The 25,350-nt window shown below is 31.9% G+C and overlaps 4 protein-coding genes and 3 long non-coding RNA genes across 12 annotated transcripts in view; 4 read left to right on the top strand and 3 right to left on the bottom strand.

Moving 5' to 3' along the window:
* LOC139817272 (uncharacterized) overlaps window positions 1-25,350 on the bottom strand; it is a 213,164-nt gene that overhangs the window by 164,315 nt on the left and 23,499 nt on the right. For all 4 annotated transcript variants that reach the window (XR_011733172.1, XR_011733170.1, XR_011733171.1 and 1 more), the window contains exon 4: window positions 24,260-24,310. This is a non-coding gene — a long non-coding RNA (uncharacterized lncRNA). The remainder of the gene's footprint in view (window positions 1-24,259; window positions 24,311-25,350) is intronic.
* Window positions 830-7,183, top strand: LOC139817251 (odorant receptor 82a-like). Its single transcript, XM_071785192.1, has 5 exons — window positions 830-4,403; window positions 5,665-5,764; window positions 5,911-6,021; window positions 6,676-6,831; window positions 7,046-7,183. The coding sequence occupies exons 1-5, from the start codon at window positions 3,619-3,621 to the stop codon at window positions 7,097-7,099; spliced, it is 1,206 nt and encodes a 401-aa protein (XP_071641293.1). The 5' UTR covers window positions 830-3,618; the 3' UTR covers window positions 7,100-7,183.
* On the bottom strand, window positions 4,412-22,798 carry LOC139817271 (uncharacterized). The gene is made up of 5 exons (XR_011733169.1): window positions 22,660-22,798; window positions 21,785-22,256; window positions 21,307-21,434; window positions 5,868-6,028; window positions 4,412-5,346 (listed from the first exon to the last, which is right to left on the bottom strand). It is a non-coding gene; the product is annotated as an uncharacterized lncRNA (long non-coding RNA).
* On the bottom strand, window positions 12,122-12,749 carry LOC139817274 (uncharacterized). The gene is made up of 2 exons (XR_011733176.1): window positions 12,615-12,749; window positions 12,122-12,236 (listed from the first exon to the last, which is right to left on the bottom strand). It is a non-coding gene; the product is annotated as an uncharacterized lncRNA (long non-coding RNA).
* On the top strand, window positions 12,850-15,452 carry LOC139817241 (odorant receptor 4-like). Its single transcript, XM_071785172.1, has 5 exons — window positions 12,850-13,660; window positions 13,918-14,017; window positions 14,488-14,598; window positions 14,830-14,985; window positions 15,253-15,452. The coding sequence occupies exons 1-5, from the start codon at window positions 12,861-12,863 to the stop codon at window positions 15,304-15,306; spliced, it is 1,221 nt and encodes a 406-aa protein (XP_071641273.1). The 5' UTR covers window positions 12,850-12,860; the 3' UTR covers window positions 15,307-15,452.
* LOC139817246 (odorant receptor 82a-like) lies at window positions 16,109-21,299 on the top strand. Of its 3 annotated transcripts, XM_071785181.1 has the most exons (5): window positions 16,113-17,890; window positions 18,094-18,193; window positions 18,357-18,467; window positions 18,697-18,852; window positions 19,088-21,299. In XM_071785181.1, exons 1-5 carry the CDS (start codon window positions 17,100-17,102, stop codon window positions 19,139-19,141), a joined length of 1,212 nt encoding a protein of 403 aa, XP_071641282.1. In that variant the 5' UTR covers window positions 16,113-17,099; the 3' UTR covers window positions 19,142-21,299. The 3 variants fall into 3 exon arrangements, with proteins under 3 accessions (XP_071641283.1, XP_071641284.1, XP_071641282.1); XM_071785182.1 differs by lacking the exon at window positions 19,088-21,299 and having other exon boundaries at window positions 16,109-17,890; window positions 18,589-18,725; XM_071785183.1 differs by lacking the exon at window positions 19,088-21,299 and having other exon boundaries at window positions 16,110-17,890; window positions 18,670-18,703.
* On the top strand, window positions 22,176-24,644 carry LOC139817244 (odorant receptor 82a-like). The gene is made up of 5 exons (XM_071785177.1): window positions 22,176-22,966; window positions 23,170-23,269; window positions 23,433-23,543; window positions 24,026-24,181; window positions 24,416-24,644. Exons 1-5 carry the CDS (start codon window positions 22,176-22,178, stop codon window positions 24,467-24,469), a joined length of 1,212 nt encoding a protein of 403 aa, XP_071641278.1. The 3' UTR covers window positions 24,470-24,644.

Raw genomic sequence — 25,350 nt, 5'->3', positions numbered from 1 at the left:
AACAAATATTTAGATCAAAGAAAATATTTAGATTGTTGCCAATAGCTTATTTACTTAAAATAATACACACATTTATTTAGAATTGGATATTTTACTTAATTTGAATAAAAATATTTAATTCTAAATAAACATGAGTATTATATTAAGTAAATATCCTATTAACAGCAATCTAAATAAATATTTTTTTGGATCTAGATTTTTTTTTCTCAGTATATGGTACCGTCAAAGCAATAAAACCTACGACTATTATAGTCGGTAACGAGATTTTCAAGATGCATCTGATGACGTCCCCAGTATACAGTTACGATTATCGACAAGATTCAGCGCTATAAACGAAATCATATTGGCTGTGCAATTCGTGACGGATGTTTGTAGGGAGTTTTGCAATAGTGAGTTTGTTTGCAGCCTCGCTGGCGTTCTCGCGATGCATGCCTGTGGCCAACTCAACGTATTGTACATGGTTAAACGAATTCGTCAACAATTACGACAGAAAGGGGAAACAGTCGATTGAACAAAAATTGGCTGCTATTGTGGAGCATCACTTAAGAGCCCTGAGGTACTCTACTTTATTACAGACGTGTATTTTTTTACTGTAATTCGCGTAAAAGAGAATGTTAAAAAAATCCGATTTTTTGCCTTCCTGCGGACCTTTAGTTCACCGTAAAAAATTGTTGTTTGGAACTCACATAAACAGGTAAAAACAGTCTTAGATCCCAGAAATGCTGGGAACATTGATGTTACATCGAATTTCCTTGAAAACCAAATATTCGGATACCACGCTAAATTCATGAATCGGATGAATTGCGAAGGTTTTTTTATTATAATTGATACCAAAAGGTTCTTAAAATCTCTATTCACGAATCTATTTTCCAAATGGTAAAATGTTGAAATGACGAATCAAAAATGGCGTCCTTGACATGTAGTTTTGTACGTAAAATTACATTATTCAAATATTTTATCAAAATGAGTCTGAGCGGGCTTTTTCAGACCTGCTGATTACAAATCCGTTAATTAAATAAACAAATCTAACATGGCGGATTCAAAATGGCCGGTCCAAAATGTTTATATTGTCGGAATAAAATCAGGTAAATCGCTTATTTTATAAAAGTAATTCACTTATTTTATAGAAGAAAAATAAGTGAATTACCTGATTTTATTCCGGCAAACATTTTGAATCGGCCATCTTGAATCCGCCATGTTCTAATGCAAAATTTCATGTACAAAACCGTGTACTATCAATACAAACCAAAATTTAACTGTTTCAGGTAATTATAAAACTTCCCTGGCTTATTTAAATATTTTGAGACAATTAACGTAACGTGGATTCTAATACTACATAAAATATAATTAATGTTTGTGACATATACAGCAGATTTTTTATGATTAAATTTCTCAGAAGTTTAGCGGATATCCCTTGACGACTCGCATAAAATTAAATAACAAATGTTGAATATTTTTCGAAATTTGTACCTACAATGAAAGAAAGGTTTTGTTACTATGTGAACAACCAACATTTTTTGCTGCAAGAACTAATTAATTTTGCAATAATAGCAAAACCTTTTGCAATAGCAAAGTTCAGCAAAACTTTTGCTATTGCAGCAAAAAATGTTGCTTGTTCATATAATAACAAAACCTTCCTCTCAGTGTACTTTCATAAACGTACTCGCATATCCTTTTTTATATACGGTTTCCTTTCAAATTGACAGAATAAAAAACATGCTATAGACGATTATTGATCGAACGTGCAAGCGTGCTTCTCAGGAAAAAAAACGTCAGTATAAAGTTTCAAACTTTATTCGAAGTTGACATTCGAAGCAGGAACATGTTCGAATATAATCCTTGCAAGCGCACTATCCACCGCGACAGTATATCGAATGCATCCATGAAATGAAAAAGTCAAAATCTATATATCCATGCAGAAGTACAATTAGTTTTGAAAGTAACATTGATTATAGTCTTCAACTTAATCGATGGTTCTTCAAACCAATTGGTATATAGCCACAAATAAACGGCTCAAACATTACGTGCAGAATACTCGAGTTGTTATACATTTGTCTGATCGTGGTGGCATTTATAATACCATGCACATTATTCGCGTCATTCGAGGAAAACAACATCAAATTGAAACTGAGTGCCATGCATTGGTCGTTGTTTCACAGGGTAAATTATTGCGGATGCTTTTCAAAGAGAGTGGTGACATTCGCAAATTAATACGACACATGAAGACAGACTGGAAAATCATAAATTGAATCGAAAATCGCGAAATAAAATAGCAATACGCCAAGTTCAGCCGTTTCGCCGCCGGGAGTGATTATGCATGGCGATCCATTCTTATTTATCACAGCCAGTGCAAGAAAAATTATAACTGTCACTGTCGGATGCATCCGATGGCGTGTCCGATTTATAGCAAAATCCTCGACACAAAATTCATCACCGTGAATAAAATCGCACTGGTTGTACAATTCCTGTCAACATTTATAGTAAGATCATCTACATCTACAGTCGATGCTTGCAGCCTGCCGTCTTCGCAAGGCACGCCTGTGTTCAACTAAACGTGCTATACACTAAATGAATTTGTAGAAAACCAGAAATCATATAACCGAATGGAAACTGGACATTATTGTGGAGCATCATCGCAGATTATGAAAGTACGTAAACAGACAATAAACTTTCTAAAATAATTTAGGCATCGTACATCTTATATGAAACAATAATATCAAAAACATACTGACAATTCTGTACAAACATTAATTCTTTCAATTCTTACTGAAATGCCATTATCGATATGCATACATAAACAGTTATATTCTATTTGTAAACATCTTCTTTCGAGAAAGGAACTTTACATCTAATGATTCTGAGCATTACCTATAATACAGATTTAAAATAACAGCGGATTCTCCGACAGTCAACAGTTGACTTCAACCACCTGTTACATAAAATCAGGTAGTTTCCACGAAAATCGGACTTACATTTTAAAAATACAAAGAAATCTTTTAAATTAAAATCTGATTTGCGTGAAACAAAATTTCAACAATAATAAAGAAATGATCTCTATGCTAAACAATTTTAAGGGAAAAAATTCAGAATAATTTTGTCAGTTGTACTAAAAAATTAAATTATTAGTCTAAAAAAAATGAAATAAAAAGTGATTAGGTATATTGAAAAATAAAAAGAGTTCTTTCGTTTTTTCACCTTTCACATATTCTTGCGTCAGTAACTTTTGGACTTTATTACATATGTGACATATGATCACAATCATTATATCGAGAATCTTTCTGAAACAGTAATGTATCATATTATATACGTTTCACCTGATAAATTATAAACGATACAAAATAACGAAAAGTCAAGAGTTCGTTGTCACTTTCGAAAAAATATTTTCACACTGTTCACTGAACGCGATCTCCTGTCAAACTGACAGGCAGGCTTCGTGGAAAGAAAGATTATTGATTGGATACGAGCGTGCGCTCTCCTTCGGGCAAAGCTATCGACCCGTCACAAAACATTATTAAAGCTGGCGCAAGCGTATTTATGCGTGTCTCTAGTTAAGCTACGGTTAAGCAAAACTTTAGATGATTATTGCAGTAACGTATCGGTCGTCTCTATGAAACGATCATGAGCAATCCGAAACACATAACAGATAACGAGAATCTCAATGACTACGGTACACGAATAAATCGATGGTTTCTCATATCACTAGGTGCTTGGCCGCAAACGAGCGCGTCGAACAGAATAAAAAAACTCGCGGTGTCAATGCAAATCTTAATTTTTTCGACGGCGTTGGCAATCATTCTGATACCATGCATGTTGTACATGGGGTTCGAGAAAAAAGACTTTAAGACTAAATTAAAGGACCTCATTCCGCTGATTAACAGAATGTTGGGAACAGTAATTTACTGGATATTAATTACGCGTAACAAAGACATTGAACGTTGCATACGGCATATGGAGACGGATTGGAAACTCGTTCGGATCGATAATCGCAAAGTGATGCTGCAATATGCCAAATCCGGCCGCTTCATGACCGTCTTGTGCGCGACGTTTCTACATGGTAGTACGTTCATCTTTAACGTGGTCAAGGCGATGGAAACAACAACCGTTATCGTCGGCAACAAAACTATTACGATACATCCGATGACGTGTCCAATGTACAGCAGGATACTTGATGTGAGATTCAGCCCTGTGAACGAGATCATGCTGGGTGTGCAATACTTGTCGACGTTTATAATGATTTCCTCTATAGCAACTGTTTGCAGTCTCATTGCCGTCTTCGCGATGCATGCTTGCGGTCAACTGAATGTAATGCATACGTGGTTAAATGAACTCACCGAAAAAAAGAATAATCATTTAGCAGACCAAAGACTTGCGGCCATCGTGAAGCATCATTGGAGAGTCATCAGGTATTTTACTTGTACTTATTGTTAGATAATAGAGTTTTGATTGCACTTTGTGCGAGTTTCTTTTTATTGAGTATTAAAGACAAATAAGCATTTCCATTACATTGCTTTGCATAAACTAGTATTTTGCGCTAAACTTAAAACATTGTCATATATTATAAACTTAAGTAGGGGAAACTGAAGTACGTTGAGACACCTAAAATTCAACTCGCTGTATTTCTTTAAATATTTATGCTAAAATTTTTTTAAAGTGATTTTCAACACAGATTTACTCAAATTTTAAAATTTTAATAAGTTTATTGGTTTTTAGCGTGTTTTACTTCTTAAATAATTAAAAAAATCAATTTTTTAAAAGTGTTTCAACTTGCCCCACTAATGGGGCAGGTTAAGACACCCAGCAGGGAGGATTAAAACAATGTGAGACACAATGAGACATATCAATAATAATTTGTGTTATTATTTATTTATGAATATATATTTGATAAGAACAATATTAGAACATAACAAAATATCATGATAAAAAAACAGTGTGTCGGCATCAAAATTACCTTTTACTTGACGTTTTTTTCCGTTACATGACGATTTTCAATAAGCAACAGATCTAAGACAAAAAACCACCTTATTAAATACAGTTATCTTTAAAGGTGTCTCATTTTACTCCAAAATGTTTTATATCTCAACCTGTTCCACAGTTATTTGTCTGAAATCTAAAATTTCTACAATCATAATAAAATAATTAATTCAGTTTACCTTAGCAAATTAAAATTTACATTTAATACTCAAAAACACTTATCTTTCGCTAACAACAAAACAATGCAATCTGACTACAAAAACTAAGATTATGTTACCTCCTGGATAAACAAGGCATGCAGTGATGACAGTACAGCAAACCTAAAAAGCCCCCTTTCCCTCCAACCAGCAGTGTCTCAACGTGCCCCGCATTCCCCTATACATGAAAGGCGAAAAAAGAACTTCCATACAAATATTCTATTTAAATTCATTTTAAACGATATGCCTACACAAATACACACACGCACACGCACACACAAGCACCCTCACATACACATACATGTACATATACATCACAGATGAGTGGGATGAGTGTATTCCTATTATTTAAATGTTCTTCATATTACACAGTACACAAAGATTGTAAAAAATATATTCTGAATACTAACACATATCGTAGATCGTCTTAAATAAATTTTGCAAAAGAAGCATACGATCACGCTTGATGTGTCGTAACTGCAGAGATATGTTTCAGTTTTGTACAACAAATAGAAAGTATTATGAATAAAGCCTGTCTAGCAGAATTGATGGGATCTACCATAAATATGTGCTTAATGGGATATTTCGTTGTTATGGTATGCTGATAATAACTAAAACTTCGTCTCAAATCGCAGATAACAGATAATTAATAATTAATAACAGATAACAGATAATTGAAATGCCGCAAAAACAGATTACCTTATTTTCCTGCAGTAAATAAAGACAGCAATTTATTTTCCAGAACTGGAGTGCGTTCGATAAGGCAAAATTATTATCACATTTTACGGCATACTTGACAGCGTGTATCATTATATTTATATATTGTTACATCGGTGAAATCCTCACGAAAGAGGTAATACCTTGAAATAAAAAATATTTTTTAGACGTGTGAAAATTCATTTAATTTGATTATGTACACTGAGAAAAAATTTGTTAATCCGGAAAAATATTTAGTCCAATACGTGCAACTAAACATTTTAGTTAGTTTAACTAAACATTAGTTGAATTAATTAATTCTTGATTAAAAATGTTTGATGGTTGACATGCAACTTAATAATTGCTGAAACAACTAATATTTAGTTAACTAATTAACATGTGTAGTTGCAAATATCAAAATATTTTTAAATATCAAATTACGTACATAGTACAAGTAATTACACTGTTATTGCAATTTCTAGAACCAGTATCGATCTCTACTGAAATCCATAGTGGACTTTAGTGGACTAATTAGTCCACTAAAGATTACCAAATGATGATTTTACTAGAGATCAAAATAACAGAAATCGCAATAATAGTGTCAATATTTGTATTATGTAATTTAATTTTCCGCATATATATACAACTGCACCCCAGACTCACACTGGCCATTGAATTGTAACTACAGTAATACGAGTCAAGCAAATAGATCTGATTAATAGTAAGATTAAGATATCCTTTGATATCTTTTTACCATCGGCGTTAGACGTTCAGATACTCAAAGAAATTTATAAATATCTTTATTTATTAGTGTGAAAAAATTGGAGACATAACATATATGACTAATTGGTATAAACTGCCTCACAAAACAGCGCTCGGTCTCATTTTGATAATCATGCAATCGAGTCACACTATCAAGATAACTGCGGGAAAAATAGTTCTGTTATCCATAGCAACCTTTGGTGACGTAAGTAACACATATACTACAGTTATTGACGTCGAATATAAAATTTTGACAAAATTTACTTTCTTATCGTTCATAAATTGTTATAATAATTATACATAATAACTTTACGATTTAATCTGATACAATATACTGTATCAAAGCAAATTTCAACAACGTAATAATTTATTGTACATTTTGTTGTTAGCAAAAAAACAAAGCCATTTTGTCATTTCAGGTAATCAAAACTTCCACGGCATATTTAAATTTCTTACGAACGATGACCATATAAAACGTAGAGAGACTTAGTTATAAAACACATGTATGGAATATCTTCCAAATAGAGTAGATGTTAAATAAACACGCTTAATAATAATTATGGTATAACAAAATTTTTTACGATTAAGTTCTTGAAAGTACAAATAGTATTTCTCACAATTTCCCTGAAACTAAAGAAATTAAAACCAAATACTTTACGAAACTTACATGCATAGCCACAAAAAAAGTACTATCGTATTCCTCCTCAAACGTGGTCTTTAACAAGCATGTCAAGTACATTAGAAAAAATTGCTAAAATATAATACAGATCATCGTTTGTTGACTTGTAATAGCAATCGTTACGGTGCCATGTATAATGTATATATGTTACTGTGTGGAGGACCAGGCTATCACAACGAAGATGGGCGCTATTATAGGCCTCTGCCTATAGGATTATAGGCTCAATAAGATATTGGATGCAGCTCCTGCACAGCCACGATATTCGGAATTATATATAACATATGGAGACTGATTGGCAGCTCATACAAAGAATCGGAGACCCTGAAACAATGCTGGAATATGCAAACTTTGGACGTTTCCTCGCCGCAATCAGTGTGGCAACATGTGGGAACATTGATGTTACATCGAATTTCCTAGGCTTGAAAACCAAATATTCGGATACCCGCTATATTCGTGAATCGGATGCATTACGAAGATTTTGGAAGTCTCTGATCACGAATCTATTATCCAAATGTCAAAATGTAGAAATGACGAATCAAAAATAACGTCTTTGATATGTGGTTTTGTACGTAGCATTACATTATTCAAATATTTTATAGAAGTAATTCACATATTTTATCAAAATGAGTCTAAGTGGACTTTTTTAGACAAACTGATTACGAATCCATTAATTAAATGAAAAGATCTAACATAGCGGATTCAAAATGGCCGGTTCAAAATGTTTGTATTGCCGGAATAAAATCAGGTAATTCGCTTATTTTATAGAAATAATTCACATATTTTATAGAAGAAAAATAAGTGAATTACCTGATTTTATTCCGGCAATACAAACATTTTGGATCGGCCATCTTGAATCCGCCATGTTAGATTTTTTCATTTAATTAATGGATTCGTAATCAGCATGTCTGATCAAGCCCGCTCAGACTCATTTTGATAAAATATTTGAATAATATAATCCTACGTACAAAACTACATGTCAAAAACACCATTTTTAATTCGCCATTTCTACAAAAATCTAACATGGTGAATTCAAGATGGCCGATCCAAAAATCGGACTTTCTTAACATCCTCCTTTGTCTTAACAAATACGACACAATAAAAACAGATAATGTATATTGAGATTAAAATTAAATTTTTTCAAAACTTTGGAAAATATTCAAATTTATTTGTAAAATACAGAAATACACACTGAAAAAAAAATTGTTAATCTAAAAAAATATTTAGTCCGATACGTTCAACTAAACATTTTAATTAATTAACTAAACATTAGTTGTTTTAACAATTTATTTAGTTTCTCAAAAATTAATTAATTCAACTGTAATTAAAGTTTAGTTAACTAACTAAAAAGTTTAGTTGAACATATCGGACTACTTTTTGGGATTGACACATTTTTTGCACAGTATAGTAATTGATAGTATATTCCTTTCAATATTCTGTAAGCCATTACATATTTAAATAAAATACTTATGTAAAATTAAAAATTCTCTATATTTTCTTTATTAGTGCAAAAACGTCGGAAAAATATATATGACTAATTAGTATCAACTACCGTACAGAACAACTTATTGCTTCATTTTAATAATAATGCGATCAAGGAATATAATCAAGATAACTGAAGGAAAATTAATTCAATCATTTATCGCAACTTTCGACGATGTAAGTAACGTATTTAATTACTCCTTAATAATAATTTTACATTTAACGAATATATGATTTCAATCTTACTAATTTCAATAGACTCATTATATTCGACTAAAGCGTTATAATGCAAAATTTCATGTACAAAACCGTGTACTATCAATAGAAACAAAAATTTAACTGTTTCAGGTAATTATAAAACTTCCATGGCTTATTTAAATATTTGGAGACAATTAACGTAACATGGATTCTAATACTACATAAAATATAATTAATGTTTGTGACATATACAGCAGATTTTTTATGATTAAATTTTTCAGAAGTTTAGCGGATATCCCTTGACGACTCGCATAAAATTGAATAACTAATGTTGAATATTTTTCGAAATTTGTACCTACACTGAAAGAAAGGTTTTATTACTATGTGAACAACCAACATTTTTTGCTGCAAGAACTAATTAATTTTGCAATAATAGCAAAACCTTTTGCAACAGCAAAGTTCAGCAAAACTTTTGCTATTGCAGCAAAAAATGTTGCTTGTTCACATAGTAACAAAACCTTCCTCTCAGTGTACTTTCATAAATGTACACGTATATCCTTCTTTATATACGGTTTCCTGTCAAATTGACAGAATAAAAAACATGCTATAGACAATTATTGATCGAACGTGCAAGCGTGCTTCTCAAGAAAAAAAAACATCAATATAAAGTTTCAAACTTTATTCGAAGTTGACATTCGAAGTAGGAACATGTTCGAATATAATCCTTGCAACCGCACTATCCACCGCGACAGTATATCGAATGAAATGAAAAAGTCAAAATCTATATCCATGCAGAAGTACAATTAGTTTTAAAAGTAACATTGATTATAGTCTTCAACTTAATCGATGGTTCCTCGAACAATTGATATATGGCCACAAATAAACGACTCAAACATAACGTGCAAAATATTCGAGTTGTTATACATTTGTCTAATCGTAGCGGCATTTATAATACCATGTACATTATTCGCGTTATTCGAGGAAGACAACATCAAATTGAAACTGAGCGCCATGCATTGGTCCGTTGTTTCACAGGGTAAATTATTGAATGCTTTTTAAACAGAGTGGTGACATTCGCAAATTAATTCGTCACATAAAGACAGATTAAAAATCATAAATTAGATAGAAAATCGCGAAATAAAGTAGCAATACGCCAAGTTCAGTCGTTTCGTCGCCGGAAGTGATTATGCATGACGATGCATTCTTATTTATCACAGCCAGTGCGAGAAAAATTATAACTGTCACTGTCGAATGCATCCGATGGCGTATCCGATTTACAGCAAAATCCTCGACACGAAATTCATCACCGTGAATAAAATCGCACTAGTTGTACAATTCCTGTCAACATTTATAGTAAGATCATCTACATCTACAGTCAATGCTTGCAGCTTGCCGTCTTCACAAGGCACGCCTGTGTTCAACTAAACGTGCTATACACTAAATGAATTTGTAGAAAACCAGAAATTATATAACCGAATGGAAACTGGACATTATTGTGGAACATCATCGCAGATTATGAAAGTACGTAAACAGACAATATACTTTCTAGAATAATTTAGGCATCGTACATTTTATATGAAACAATAATATCAAAAACATACTGACAATTCTGTACAAACATTAATTCTTTCAATTCTTACTGAAATCGCCATTATCGATATGCATACATAAACAGTTATATTCTATTTGTAAACATCTTCTTTCGAGAAAAAGAACTTTACATCTAATGATTCTGAGCATTACCTATAATACAGATTAAATATGATCGAGGCAATAATACACAATTAAAAAACGGACTTGATTTAAAATAACAACGGATTCTCCGACAGTCAACAGTTGACTTCAACCACCTGTTACATAAAATCAGGTAGTTTCCACGAAATACAGACTTACATTTTAAAAATACAAAGAAATCTTTTAAATAAAAATCCGATTTGCGTGAAACAAAATTTCAACAATAATAAAGAAATAATCTCCATGCTAAACAATTTTAAGGGAAAAAATTCAGAATAATTTTGTCAGTTCTGGCCGAAGCCAGGCACTATTTTGCTTCTTCTTTACAGGATTATGGGGACAAAAAGCTATTGTATACTGCTCCATCGCAGCCACGACATTCGCAATTGTATACAACACACGGAGATGCGGATTAGCGGCTCATATAAAGACTCAGAGACCGTATAGCGATACTACAATATGCCAAATACGGACGTTTTCTTGCCGCCACCAGTGCGGCGACAACGCAGAACAATCAGCTACTTTTCGGTACGGCAAAAGCAATAAAAATTACGATCATTATGATCGGCACGAGATTTTCTAAACGCTTCCGATGACATGTCCAGCCTAAAGCAAGATTATCAACATGAGATTCAGCCCTATAAACGAAGTCATGTTGCCTGTGCAATTCGTGCATTGATAGTGAGTTCTGCAATAATGAGTGTTTGCAGCCTCGCTGGTGTTCTCGCAATGTACACCTGCGGCCAACTCCACGTGTTGTATACGCATGGTTAAACGAATTTGTCAACGATTACGACAAAAAGGGAAAACAGTCAGTTGAACAAAAATTGGCTGCTATTGAGGAGCATCACTTAAGAGCCCTAAGGTATTCTACTTTATTATAAATGTGTACTTCTTGGTTGTAATTAGCCTTAACAAATATGACACGCTTTAGAAATAGATATTTATTTCTGTTACACACACACACACAGAAACATACATGTATCAAAATAATTAAAATATATTGTCATTGTACGGAATATAAAAATACATGTGCGACAACTTCTTGCAAGAATATTTTGTCAGCAAGGACTTCAAACTTAAACTTACTACAATCATAAAAACGTATTACAGTTTTATAGCGTGTATGGAGAGCATTATGCATAAAGTCTGCCTCACGATATTGTTGAGGTGCACGCTAAATATGAGCTTACTTAGATATTATTCGATTATGGTATACTAAAGAAAAATATATTACTTAAAAAGAGCTTCTCGTATTTCATAAATACTCTACAATAATAGCCTTCATCACAAAATCTTATTTAATACAAGTAACACCACAATTCTAATAAAAATATAATAACAGCGCTGACAGGAGTTGAGAAAGTGATAAAATCAACAATTACTTACTTCAGTATAAAATGTGTTTAAAAACTTTTCTTAGATACTACGATTTTTTAAGCATTTTTTCTCGGATTCAGCAAGTAATAATGAGTAAAAAAAAAATAAATCCAACGATTCCTGTGTGCTCCCCAAAATGCCTAAAATGCATACCGTTCTTCAATATACGAAATAGTATGGTATCAATAGAAACAAAAATTTTACTGTTTCAGGTAATTAAAACTTCCACGGCTTATTTAAAAATTGTGTAAACATTGACTACGTAAAATGTTTTCAGTTAGTAATGTAGTTAATTAGAAATATGTAGCAAATTAAAAAGTTAGACAACATATTCTGTATAGAATAGACAAAATATTTTCCAAGTATATTAATATTACATAAAAAACAATTAATGTTTATGATACATACAGCAAATTTTCCTACAATTAAATTTTTTAAAAGTTTAGCGAATATCGCTTGACGATTCGCCTAAAATTTAGTAATTAATAAGATCAATATTTCACAAAATTTGTACTTACTTTCGCAAGTGTATTCTCGTCTGCCTCTCTATACGATTTCCTGTCAAACTGACAGAATAAAAAACACGCTATAGACGATTATATTATTGATCGAACGTGCAAGCGTGCTTCTCAGAAAAAAAAAACGTCAATATAAAGTTGCCAAACTTCATTCGAAGTTGACGCAGGCGCATATCCGAATATACAATTCTTGCAAGCGCACTGCGTCCACGTCGACAGTACATCGGGAGCCTTCGTAAAGTAACAATGACGAAGTCGGAACATATGTCCACAGGTACTAGCTTTATGAGTAACAATGATTATAGTCTTCAACTGAATCGATGGTTCCTGAAACCAATTGGCGGTTGGCCACAAATGAACGGCTCAAGCACGACGTGCAAGATACTCGTATTGTTACACATCTTTATTTGCGTGATCGTGGTGGCATGTATAATGATACCATGCACATTATACGTGTTATTCGAGGAAGCCAACATCAAATTGAAATTGAGTGCCATTGGTCCGTTGCTTCACAGAGTTATGGGTTCGGTAAATTACTGGGTGCTTTTGAAACGTAGTGGCGACATTCGTAAATTAATACGACATATGGAGGAAGATTGGAAAATCATAAATAGGTTCGAAGATCGCGAAATAATGTTGCAATACGCCAAGTTCGGTCGTTTCGTCGCCGGGATCTGCGGGGTGATTATGCATGGCGGTGCATTCCTGTTTAGCATAGCTAAAGCGATAAAAACTGTGCCTATCACTGTCGGCAACGAGACCTTTAGGATGCATCCAATGACGTGTCCGATATATAGCAAGATTATCGATACAAGATTCAGCCCTGTGAATGAAATCGCATTGATTGTGCAGTTTCTGTCAACATTTATAGTAAGTTCATCTACCGTCGGTGGTTGCAGCCTGGCGGCCGTCTTCGCAATGCACGCCTGTGGTCAATTGAACGTGCTATGTGCATGGCTACATGAACTTGTAGAAAACCAAGAGAAAAATCATAAAGCCGAACGAAAACTGGCCGTTATCGTGGAGCACCATCTCAGAGTACTGAGGTACGAAAAATAGAAAATACACTTTCTAAAATACTTTAGGCTTCGTATATTTTATATAAAACTTATCAAAGATATATAGACATTCTTGTTAGAATAAACATTGATCTTTTTAATTATTAAAAAAGACAGATGCCGTTATTGATACGTATACGTAATCAATTTTATTGTATTTGTATGTAGATTGTATGTAGATATATCTTCTCTCAAAAAAAAATTACGTCTAATGATTATTATGAGCATTATCACACACATTTCAGTTTTATAGCACGCGTGGAAAGTATTATAAATAAGATCTCTCTTGCGGAATTAATGGGATGTACGATAAATTTGTGTTTACTAGGATATTACTTAATCATGGTATGTTGAAGACATAAAAAATTGATACCTTATTAAATGCATCAATCAATCAATTTCTTTATTTATAAATATTTAAATGTTATTATATTATCAAGAAGATGGAGCGGAAACAGGTTGATCATGTTATTATACAAGGTGAAGAAAAAGTATCGGACCGGTAATATATCTAAAAAACAATGGATTAGAAAAAAAATATTTCAGGCAAAAGTTGTTCAAATTAATTAGTAGACAAAGATCATACAATAAATAATAAGACTTTCCACTTAAAAAAATAAAGTTGACCTTAACTCGATTTGCAATGCCACTTATGGTCAAAATAATACTGCTATTAAATGCGTCTTTTTAAACATTAAAACTTTTGTCTGAAGCAATTTTTTCTACAATCCATTGTTTTCGAGATATTTTACCGGTCTGATACTTTTTCCTCACCTTGTATAACGGTCCCAAAGATTAGCGTTATAACCTTTTAGGCTTGGGCCGATTTCGATGCAACCAAAATAGCATCTTACGTAAACGTATACTTATCAATGGCTTTCAATATTTTTATATTTTGCTATATCGGAGAGATTATCGCAGAACAGGTAATATATTGACAATATAGAATAATATTCTTTATTTTATAACTCAACAAATCTAAACTTTATAAGACATACTTTTATTTTATTATATAAAAATACTAAAGTAAAATTGTTTAATTTTTAGTAAAACTCAATATTTACGTATATATTTTGCATTCGTTCATAATTTTCTTGAATCAAATTATCATATTTTCAATAATTATAGAAAATTTTAATTTTATATCAATTTGCTAGTGCAAACATGTCGGGGAAATGGCATATATGACCGATTGGTATAATCTACATCACAAAACTGCACTTGGTCTTATTTTAATAATTGCACGATCAAGTAACGTGATAAAGTTCACTGCAGGAAAATTATTTCAATTATCTATCGCAACTTTTGGCGATGTAAGTAATATAGCATTATTTTCTCTATAAAAACTTCTGAAAAATATGCTAAAAGAACAATTAATCAATATACTTTCATAGTAGTTTAGAACAATTAATCAATATACTTTCATAGTAGTTTGTTAATTAGAGATCTTAATAATTCTGTAGAAATTGGTTTAACTGAAAGAAAAAAAAAAGATTTAAAATCTCAAGAAATATGTTTATCGTTCTCAAAATATGTAATCATTTGTATAATATGTAGAAACAAACATATTGTTGTTTCAGGTAATTAAAACTTCCATGGTATATTTAAATCTTTTACGAACATTAACAATGTGAAACATAACATGTTTAAAAATGTGAAAAATATATTTTGTACAGAATAAGATGTAGGATAAATATGTCCTGTAAATCAAGATAAATGAGATTAATTATTATATTTGAATGACACAGAATTGTTGGCCATTAAATTATTTTCAAAGATTTATGCAATATAAATTTCTGAATTTTATCACATATCTGTATATAACTTCTATATTTTACAATGTTCTTATTTTATTGCCATTTAAAATTAATTTTGTCCTAATAATAAAGGATATCTCTTGAGATATCCTCTCAAGAGATATCCTTTATTATTAGAACCATAAAAATTACCTTTTTATAAATAGGTAAAAAAAAGAACTCCAAGTGTCGCGCCCGTCAAAATATTGTGCGAAACAATGTTGATTTAATCTATTTTTATATAAATATAGTAACCTCAGATATTACGCCAACAAAGCTTGAGAAAACACTTGTACAAATTATAAAATTTAATTCTTTATATATAATACATACTTATAAAACTGACGTACTTGGCGCACATAACTCATACTGTATTAGAGGAAGTGCGAGTACTGTGAGATAGTGGAGTAATGAACCATCACGATATCTAGTCTATTAAGTGTTACAACTTAGCGGACAGCCGTGGAATTACTAAAGGCGGAATTACGATGAACTTAACGTAACGGAACTCGACGGAACGCAAAGTAACGTGAAACCTAAACACATTGTTTTTTGGTACTTTACGTCACGTTACGTAAAGTCAATCGTAATCAGCCGCATATAAAAACAATGTGTTTAGGTTTCACGTTACTTCGCGTCCCGTCGCGTTCCGTTACGTTAAGTTCATCTTAATTCCGCCTTTACTGCTGGACCGCTAACTTAACGTATAACACGGCAGCCTAGTATATACAAGGTGTCACAGAGTTTATACGTCAAATTAAAGATTTAGTGTATATCGCTGACTGCATAAGATTATTTTATAAACTATTATTTTGCAGTCAATCTACATCGCAGATTCTTAGTCGTCCTTTGTTGCATATAAAACTATGATAAAACTTTAGTGTAGTCTATTTAGTAAATGTTATACATTTCTATTGTGTACGATAAAAAGGCAAGAACTAATTAATTTTGCAATAATACAAAGAGAGAATTTTCTCTTAAAATTTACCCTGAAATCATGGTAATTGTGGGACAACATGTACCACCAAGAATTTTATGCGAGCTATTCTGATTAATATCTACCATAATAAAAAATATTAATATCTATTACATTACAATATAAAATATGTTTGATTAATTTTACTAAAGTATATCTAAGAAATATCTATAATTTTTCAAAATTTACCAATCTGCTTGGTAATTTTTATCACGTTGTTCGTAAAATGTCTTTTGTATATTTTAAAAATTCCTTGGTTGCCAAGTTGTCCCAAATTTGTAGTAAAAAGGGTAAAATATAACAAAAAATTCTCTCCGTGTAGCAAAACCTTTTGCAATAGCAAAGTTCAGCAAAACTTTAGCAATTACAGCAAAAAATGTTCGTTATTCACATAGTAACAAAACCTCTCAGTGTACTTTCATAAATGTACTCGCATATCCTTCTTTACATACGGTTTCCTGTCAAACTGACAGAATAAAAACACGCTATAGACGATTATTGATCGAACGTGCAAACGTGCTTCTCAGGAAAAAAAACATTAATATGAAGTTGCCAAACTTCATTCGAAGTTGACGCAGGCGCATATACGAATATACAATTCTTGCAAGCGCACCGTCCACCGCGACAGTATATCGGGAGCCTTCGTAAAGTAACAATGACGAAGTCGAAACATATGTCCACAGGTACCAGCTCTATGAGTAACAATGATTATAGTCTTCAACTGAATCGATGGTTCCTAAAACCAATTGGTATATGGTCACAAATAAACGGCTCAAACAAGATACTCGTATTGTTACACATTTTTATTTGCGTGATCGTGATAGCAAGTATAATGATACCATGCGCACTATTCGTGTTATTCGAGGAAGCCAACATCAAACTGAAATTGCTGGTCGTTGGTCCGTTGCTTCACAGAGTTATGGGTTCGGTAAATTACTGGGTGCTTTTGAAACGTAGTGGTGACATTCGTAAATTAATACGACATATGGAAGAAGATTGGAAAATCATAAATAAGTTCGAAGAACGTGAAATAATGTTGCAGTACGCCAAGTTCGGTCGTTTCGTCGCCGGGATCTGTGGGGTGATTATGCACGGCGGTATATGGCTGTTTAGCTTAGCCAGGGTGATGAAGACTGTACCTGTCACTGTTGGCAACGAGACCTTTAGGACGCACCCGCTGACGTGTCCGGTTTATAGCAAGATCATCGACACGAGATTTAGCCCTGTGAATGAAATCGCATTGGTTCTGCAGTTTATGTCAACATTTGTAGTGAGTTCATCTACGATCGGTGGTTGCAGCCTGGCTGCCGTCTTCGCAACGCACGCCTGTGGTCAATTGAACGTGCTATACACGTGGTTACATGAACTTGTAGAAAATCAGAAGGGAAATCATGTAGCCGAAAGAAAAATGGCCGCTATCGTGGAGCATCATCTCAGAGTATTGAGGTACGTAAATAAACAATAAACTTTCGAGTACTTTGGACCTCGTACATGTCATATAAAGCAATATTATCAAAGATATACAGACATTTTTGTTAGAACAAATATTAATTGTTTTAATTACTAAAAATGATGTGCCGTTATCGATATAGTTTCTTGGAAACAATCTTTACATCTAATAATTATGAGCACTATTATACACATTTCAGTTTTCTAGCACGCGTGGAAAGTATTATGAATAAGATCTCTCTTGCGGAATTGATGGGATGTACAATAAGCATGTGCTTAATGGGATATTTTTTTCTTTTGGTATGATAAAAACCTAAAAAATTGTCATCTTATTAAATGTATCAACCAATCACTTTCTTTATTTATAAATATTTAAATGTCATTATATTACCAAGAAAATGGAGTGAAAGCAAGTTAATCATGTTATTATATAAAGGTAGAAATTTGCGTTATAACTTTTTAGACTTTGGAAGATTTCAATGCAGCGAAAATAACATCTTATATTAATGTATACTTATCGATGGCTTTCAATATTTTTATATATTGCTATATCGGAGAAATTATCGCAGAACAGGTAATATATCGACAATATAGAATAATATTCTTTATTTCATAACTCAACAAATCTAAACTTTATAAGACATGCTTTTATGTTATTATATAAAAATACTAAAATACAATTGTTTAATTTTTAGCAAAACTCAATATTTGCATATATATTTTACAGTCATTAATAATTTTCTTGAACCGAATTATCATATTTTCAATAATTATAGAAAATCTTAATTTTATCGATTTGCTAGTGCAAACATGTCGGGGAAATGGCATATATGACCGATTGGTATAATCTACATCACAAAACTGCACTTGGTCTTATTTTAATAATTGCACGATCAAGTAACGTGATAAAGTTCACTGCAGGAAAATTATTTCAATTATCTATCGCAACTTTTGGCGATGTAAGTAATATGGCATTATTTTCTCTATAAAAACTTCTGAAAAATATGGTTAAAAAAAAAAATTAATCAATATACTTACATAGTAGTTTGTTAATTAAAGATCTTAATAATTCTGTAGAAATTGGTTTAACTGAAAGAAAAAAAAGAGATTTAAAATCTCAAGAAATATGTTTATCGTTCTCAAAATACATAATTATTTGTATACCATGTAGAAACAAACATATTTTTGTTTCAGGTAATTAAAACTTCCATGGTATATTTAAATCTTTTACGAACATTAACCGTGTGAAACATAACATGTTTAGAAATGTGACAAATATATTTTGTATAGAATAAGATGTAAAATAAATATGTCCTCTAAATCAAGATAAATGCGATTAATTATTATATTCGAATGACGCAGAATTTTTGGCCACTAAATCATGTCGAGTACATTAAAAAAAATTGCTAAAATAATACAGATCATCGTTTGTTCACTTATAATAGCAATCGTTACGGTGCCATATATAATGTATATATTACTGGAAGACCATCAGGTTATCACAACAAAGCTGGGAGCTATTGGTCCTCTGCTTTACAGAATTATGGGTTCAATAAGCTATTGGATGCAGCTCCTGCACAGCCACGATATTCGGAATTGTATACAACATATGGAGACTGATTGGCAGCTCATACAAAGAATCGGAGACCCTGAAACAATGCTGGAATATGCAAACTTCGGACGTTTCCTCGCCGCAATCAGTGTGGCGACAACACAGGGCTATCAGCTACTCTACACTGAGAAAAAATATTTATATCAAAAAAATTATTTAGATTGTTGCCAATAGCTTATTTACTTAAAATGATACACAGATTTATTTAAAATTAGATATTTTTATTTAATTTGAATAATTTTATGACTTTATACCACATATATATATATATATATATATGTAGGTCCGGAAGTATGTTCCGGGACTTTTATTTTTTACATCGGTATATTCCAGGACATTTGGCAGTTTCCAGAACTGTCCTGGAAAAAATTCATGTCCTACGGCATTTTTCGGGACAGTTTTTTGAATCTGATTACATATATATGCGTTATATTCCAGGACTGTACATTTCAAAAAACGTAAACAGTCCCGGAACATACCTCTAGACCTACATATATATATATATATATATATATATATATATATATATAATTTAATTTAATATCTATTGTTAAATACAAATTTGTAAGCAATCATATTCTTTTCAAGCACTTTTCACTACACTATAACACAGTCGACTGCTTAATTTTGGAACAAGTTTCATTTGAGTATCAATTAAAAAAAGTTTCACCCTTTTCCTCTAGAACAAATCAATATAAATACAGGTATCATGCATGTTGTTCAACTCCCCTTACTTTGAAGGGATAAAACAGATAAACAAAATGGAACTGATAGAAAAATATTTAATTCTAAATAAACATGTGTATTATATTAAGTAAATATCCTATTAGTAGCAATCTAAATAAATATTTTTTTGGATCTAAATATTTTTTTCTCAGTATATGGTACCGCAAAAGCAATAAAACCTACGACTATTATAGTCGGTAACGAGATTTTCAAGATGCATCTGATGACGTGCCCAGTACACAGTACGATTATCGACAAGATTCAGCCCTATAAACGAAATCATGTTGGCTGTGTGCAATTCGTGACTGATATTTGTAGGGAATTTTGCAATAGTGAATGTTTGCAGCTTCGCTGGCGTTCTCGTGATGCACGCCTGCGGCCAACTCAACGTATTGTATACATAGTTAAACGAACTCGTCAACAATTACGACAAAAAGAGGAAACAGTCGGTTGAACAAAAATTGGCTGTTATTGTGGAGCATCACTTAAGAGCCCTAAGGTATTCTATACTTTATTATAGATGTGTACTTCTTGGCTGTAATTAACCTTAACAAATATGATACGCATTAAAAATAGATATTTATTTCTGTTACACACACACACACACACACACACACACACACACACAGAGAGAGAGAGAGAGAGAGAGAGAGAGACATAAATATATCAAAATAATTAAAATATATTGTCATTGTACGGAGTATGAAAATACATGAGTGACTTCTTGCAAGAATATTTTGTCAGCAAAAACTTCACACTTAAACTTACTATTATACAATCCTAAAAACGTATTATAGTTTTATAGCGTGTATGGAGAACATTATGCATAAAATCTTCCTCACAATGTTGATGGGGTGCACGCTAAATATGTGCTTAGTCGGATATCATTTGATTATGGTATACTAAAGAAAAATATATATTACTAAAAAAAAGCTTCTCGTATTTCATAAATACTCTACAATAATAGCCTTCATTACAAAATCTTATTTAGTACAAGTAACACCACGATTTTAATGAAAATATAATAACAGTGATGACACAAGTTGAGAAAGTGATAAAATCAACAATTACTTACTTCAGTATAAAATGTGTTTAAAAACTTTTCTTGGATACTACGATTTTTAAGCATTTTTTCTCGGATTCAGCAAGTAATAATGAGTAAAAAAAATAAATCCAACGATTCCTGCGTGCTCCCCAAAATGCCTAAAATGCATACCGTTTTTTAATATACGGAATAGCATAGTATCAATAGAAAAAAAAATTTTATTTTAGTTTCAGGTAATTAAAACTTCCACAGCTTATTTAAAAATTGTGTAAACATTGACTACGTAAAATGTTTTCAGTTAGTAATGTAGTTAATTAGAAATATGTAGCATATTAAAAAGTTAGACAACACATATTCTGTATAGAATAGACAAAATATTTTCCAAGTATATTAATATTACATGAAAAACAATTAATGTTTATGACATATACAGCAAATTTTCCTACAATTAAATTTTTCAAAAGTTTAGCGAATATCGCTTGACGACTCGCCTAAAATTTGTACTTACTTTCGCAAGTGTGTTCTCGTCCGCCTCTCTATACGGTTTCCTGTCAAAGAATTGTATATTCGAATATGCGCCTGCGTCAACTTCGAATGAAGTTTAGCAACTTCATATTGATGTTTTTTTTTTCTGAGAAGCACGCTTGCACGTTCGATCAATAATCGTCTATAACGTATTTTTTATTCCCGACGGAATAACATTTTCCGTCAGGAATAAAAAACACGCTATAGACGATTATTGATCGAACGTGCAAGCGTGCTGCCTCTCAGAAAAAAAAACATCAATATAAAATTGTCAAACTTCATTCGAAGTTGACGCAGGCGCATATTCGAATATACATTTCTTGCAAGCGCACCGTCCACCGCGACAGTATATCGGGAACCTTCGTAAAGTGACAATGACGAAGTCAAAACATATGTCCACAGGTACTAGCTCTATGAGTAACAATGATTATAGTCTTCAACTAAATCGATGGTTCCTGAAACCAATTGGTATATGGTCACAAATAAACGGCTCAAGCAAGATACTCGTATTGTTACAAATTTTTATTTGCGTGATCGTGGTGGCATGTATAATGATACCATGCGCGCTATTCGTGTTATTCGAGGAAGCCAACATCAAACTGAAATTGCTTGTCATTGGTCCGTTGCTTCACAGAGTTATGGGTTCGGTAAATTACTGGGTGCTTTTGAAACGTAGTGGCGACATTCGTAAATTAATACGACATATGGAAGAAGATTGGGAAATCATAAATAGGATCGAAGATCGCAAAGTAATGTTACAATACGCCAAGTTCGGTCGTTTCGTCGCCGGGATCTGTGGGGTGATTATGCATGGCAGTACAATACTGTTTAGCATATACAGGGTGATGAAGACTGTACCTGTCACTGTTGGCAACGAGACCTTTAGGACGCACCCGATGACGTGTCCGGTTTATAGCAAGATCATCGACACAAGATTTAGCCCTGTGAATGAAATCGCATTGGTACTGAATTTTTTGTCAACATTGGTAGCGAATTCATCTACGATCGGTGGTTGCAGCCTGGCTGCCGTCTTCGCAACGCACGCCTGTGGTCAATTGAACGTGCTGTACACGTGGTTACATGAACTTGTAGAAAATCAGAAGGAAAATCATGTAGCCGAAAAAAAAATGGCCGCTATCGTGGAGCATCATCTCAGAGTATTGAGGTACGTAAATAGACAATAAACTTTCGAGTACTTTGGGCCTCGTACATGTCATATAAAGCAATATTATCAAAGATATACAGACATTTTTGTTAGAACAAATATTAATTGTTTTAATTACTAAAAATGATGTGCCGTTATCGATATAATTTCTCGGAAACAATCTTTACATCTAATAATTATGAGCACTATTATACACATTTCAGTTTTTTAGCACGCGTGGAAAGCATTGTGAATAAGATCTCTCTTGCGGAATTGATGGGATGTACGATAACCATGTGCTTAATGGGATATTATTTTCTTTTGGTATGATAAAAACCTAAAAAATTGTCATCTTATTAAATGTATCAACCAATCAATTTCTTTATTTATAAATATTTAAATTTCATTATATTACCAAGAAAATGGAGTAAAAGCAAGTTAATCATGTTATTATATAAAGATAGAGATTAGCGTTATAACTTTTTAGGCTTTGGAAGATTTCAGTGCTGCAAAAATAACATCTTATATTAATATGTACTTAACGATGGCTTTCAATATTTTTATATATTGCTATATCGGAGAGATTATCACAGAACAGGTAATATATCGACAATATAGAATAATACACTGAGAAAAAATGTTCTGGATTTTAGTAAATATTAGTACAACTCTGACTCAATTTATTAAAATAAAGAAAATTTTCCTTTTTATTAGTATATTTTTTTCCTAGTGAATACACATATACTAATAAAAAGGAAAATTTTCTTTATTTTAGTAAACATAGTCACAATTGTATGCAAAGTAATATTTACTAAAATTCAAAACATTTTTTTCTCATATTCAATAAAATTCATATTCAATTTTTTTCTCAGTGTATTCTTTATTTCATAACTCAATAAATCTAAACTTTATAAAACATGCTTTTATGTTATTATATAAAAATACTAGAATACAATTGTTTAATTTTTAGCAAAACTCGATATTTGCATATATATTTTGCATTCATTAATAATTTTCTTGAACCGAATTATCATATTTTCAATAATTATAGAAAATTTTAATTTTATATTGATTTGCTAGTGCAAACATGTCGGAGAAATGGCATATATGACCGATTGGTATAATCTACATCACAAAACTGCACTTGGTCTTATTTTAATAATTGCACGATCAAGTAACGTGATAAAGTTCACTGCAGGAAAATTATTTCAATTATCTATCGCAACTTTTGGCGATGTAAGTAATATAGCATTATTTTCTCTATAAAAACTTCTAAAAAATATGGCTAAAAGAAAAATTAATCAATATACTTACATAGTAGTTTGTTAATTAAAGATCTTATTAATTCTGTAGAAATTGGTTTAACTGAAAGAAAAAAAAGAGATTTAAAATCTCAAGAAATATGTTTATCGTTCTCAAAATATATAATTATTTGTATACCATGTAAAAACAAACATATTCTTGTTTCAGGTAATTAAATCTTCCATGGTATATTTAAATCTTTTACGAACATTAACTGTGTAAAACATAACATGTTTAGAAATGTGACAAATATATTTTGTTAGAATAAGATGTAAAATAAATGTTCTCTAAATCAAGAGAAATGCGATTAATTATTATATTCGCATGATACAGAATTTTTGGCCACTAAATTATTTTCAAAGATTTATGCATTATAAATTTCTAAATTTTATCACATATCCGTATATAACTTCTATATTTTACAATGTTTTTATTTTATTGGCATTTAAAATTAATTTTGTCTTAATAATAAAGAATATCTTAAGGACGTTCTCTCGTCCTTATACTAGAGAAAATCGATTTTCTTAGGATTTTCTTGAAACTGTGAATATACGTTAATTTAGGTGTGCTTTATGCGTGGTATAAATTTCAGTACCTCTTCCAGTATAAAAAATCAAGATACTGAGCCTCAAAGTTTCAACTTTTATTAATGAAAAAGTTTTCCAGGCCAAACGGTAAGAGATACGAGGTTGGCCAAGAGGACCAAAGTTGCTCCTCTCGTCGAGTTCTATAAGGAAAAAATGCCAAAACTAAAAAAAATTAAATTTTAAATTTTTTTTGAAACTTTGAGGCTCAGTATCTTTATTTTTTATACCGGAAGAGGTACTGAAATTTATACCACGCATAAAACACATCTAAATTAACGTATATTCACAGTTTCAAGAAAATCCTAAGAAAATCGATTTTCTCTAGTATAAAGACGAGAGAACGTCCTTAATAGATATATCCTTTATTATTAGAACTGAAAAAATTACCTTCTTATAAATAGGTGAAAAGAGAACGCCAAGTGTCGCGCCCGTCAAAATATTGTGCGAAACAATGTTGATTTAACCTATTTTTGTATAAATGTAGTAACATCAGATATTACGCCAATAGAGTATGAG

The sequence above is a fragment of the Temnothorax longispinosus genome, chromosome 8 (assembly GCF_030848805.1).
Source record: "Temnothorax longispinosus isolate EJ_2023e chromosome 8, Tlon_JGU_v1, whole genome shotgun sequence".
In the NCBI taxonomy this organism is placed as follows: Eukaryota; Metazoa; Arthropoda; class Insecta; order Hymenoptera; family Formicidae; genus Temnothorax; species Temnothorax longispinosus.
Note: the sequence above shows the minus strand (reverse complement) of the source record. Positions and strands in the feature narration are given on the sequence as shown.

Coding starts and splice junctions, on each gene's coding strand:
- LOC139817251 (XM_071785192.1), top strand. CDS start 3,619: ATGAGCAATCCGAAACACATAACAGATAACGAGAATCTCAATGACTAC. Junction 4,404..5,664: donor CATCATTGGAGAGTCATCAG/GTATTTTACTTG, acceptor GATATGTTTCAG/TTTTGTACAACAAATAGAAA. Junction 6,832..7,045: donor CCATAGCAACCTTTGGTGAC/GTAAGTAACACA, acceptor TTGTCATTTCAG/GTAATCAAAACTTCCACGGC.
- LOC139817241 (XM_071785172.1), top strand. CDS start 12,861: ATGACGAAGTCGGAACATATGTCCACAGGTACTAGCTTTATGAGTAAC. Junction 13,661..13,917: donor CACCATCTCAGAGTACTGAG/GTACGAAAAATA, acceptor CACACATTTCAG/TTTTATAGCACGCGTGGAAA. Junction 14,018..14,487: donor TAGGATATTACTTAATCATG/GTATGTTGAAGA, acceptor ATAACCTTTTAG/GCTTGGGCCGATTTCGATGC.
- LOC139817246 (XM_071785181.1), top strand. CDS start 17,100: ATGACGAAGTCGAAACATATGTCCACAGGTACCAGCTCTATGAGTAAC. Junction 17,891..18,093: donor CATCATCTCAGAGTATTGAG/GTACGTAAATAA, acceptor TACACATTTCAG/TTTTCTAGCACGCGTGGAAA. Junction 18,194..18,356: donor TGGGATATTTTTTTCTTTTG/GTATGATAAAAA, acceptor ATAACTTTTTAG/ACTTTGGAAGATTTCAATGC.
- LOC139817244 (XM_071785177.1), top strand. CDS start 22,176: ATGACGAAGTCAAAACATATGTCCACAGGTACTAGCTCTATGAGTAAC. Junction 23,270..23,432: donor TGGGATATTATTTTCTTTTG/GTATGATAAAAA, acceptor ATAACTTTTTAG/GCTTTGGAAGATTTCAGTGC. Junction 24,182..24,415: donor CTATCGCAACTTTTGGCGAT/GTAAGTAATATA, acceptor TTCTTGTTTCAG/GTAATTAAATCTTCCATGGT.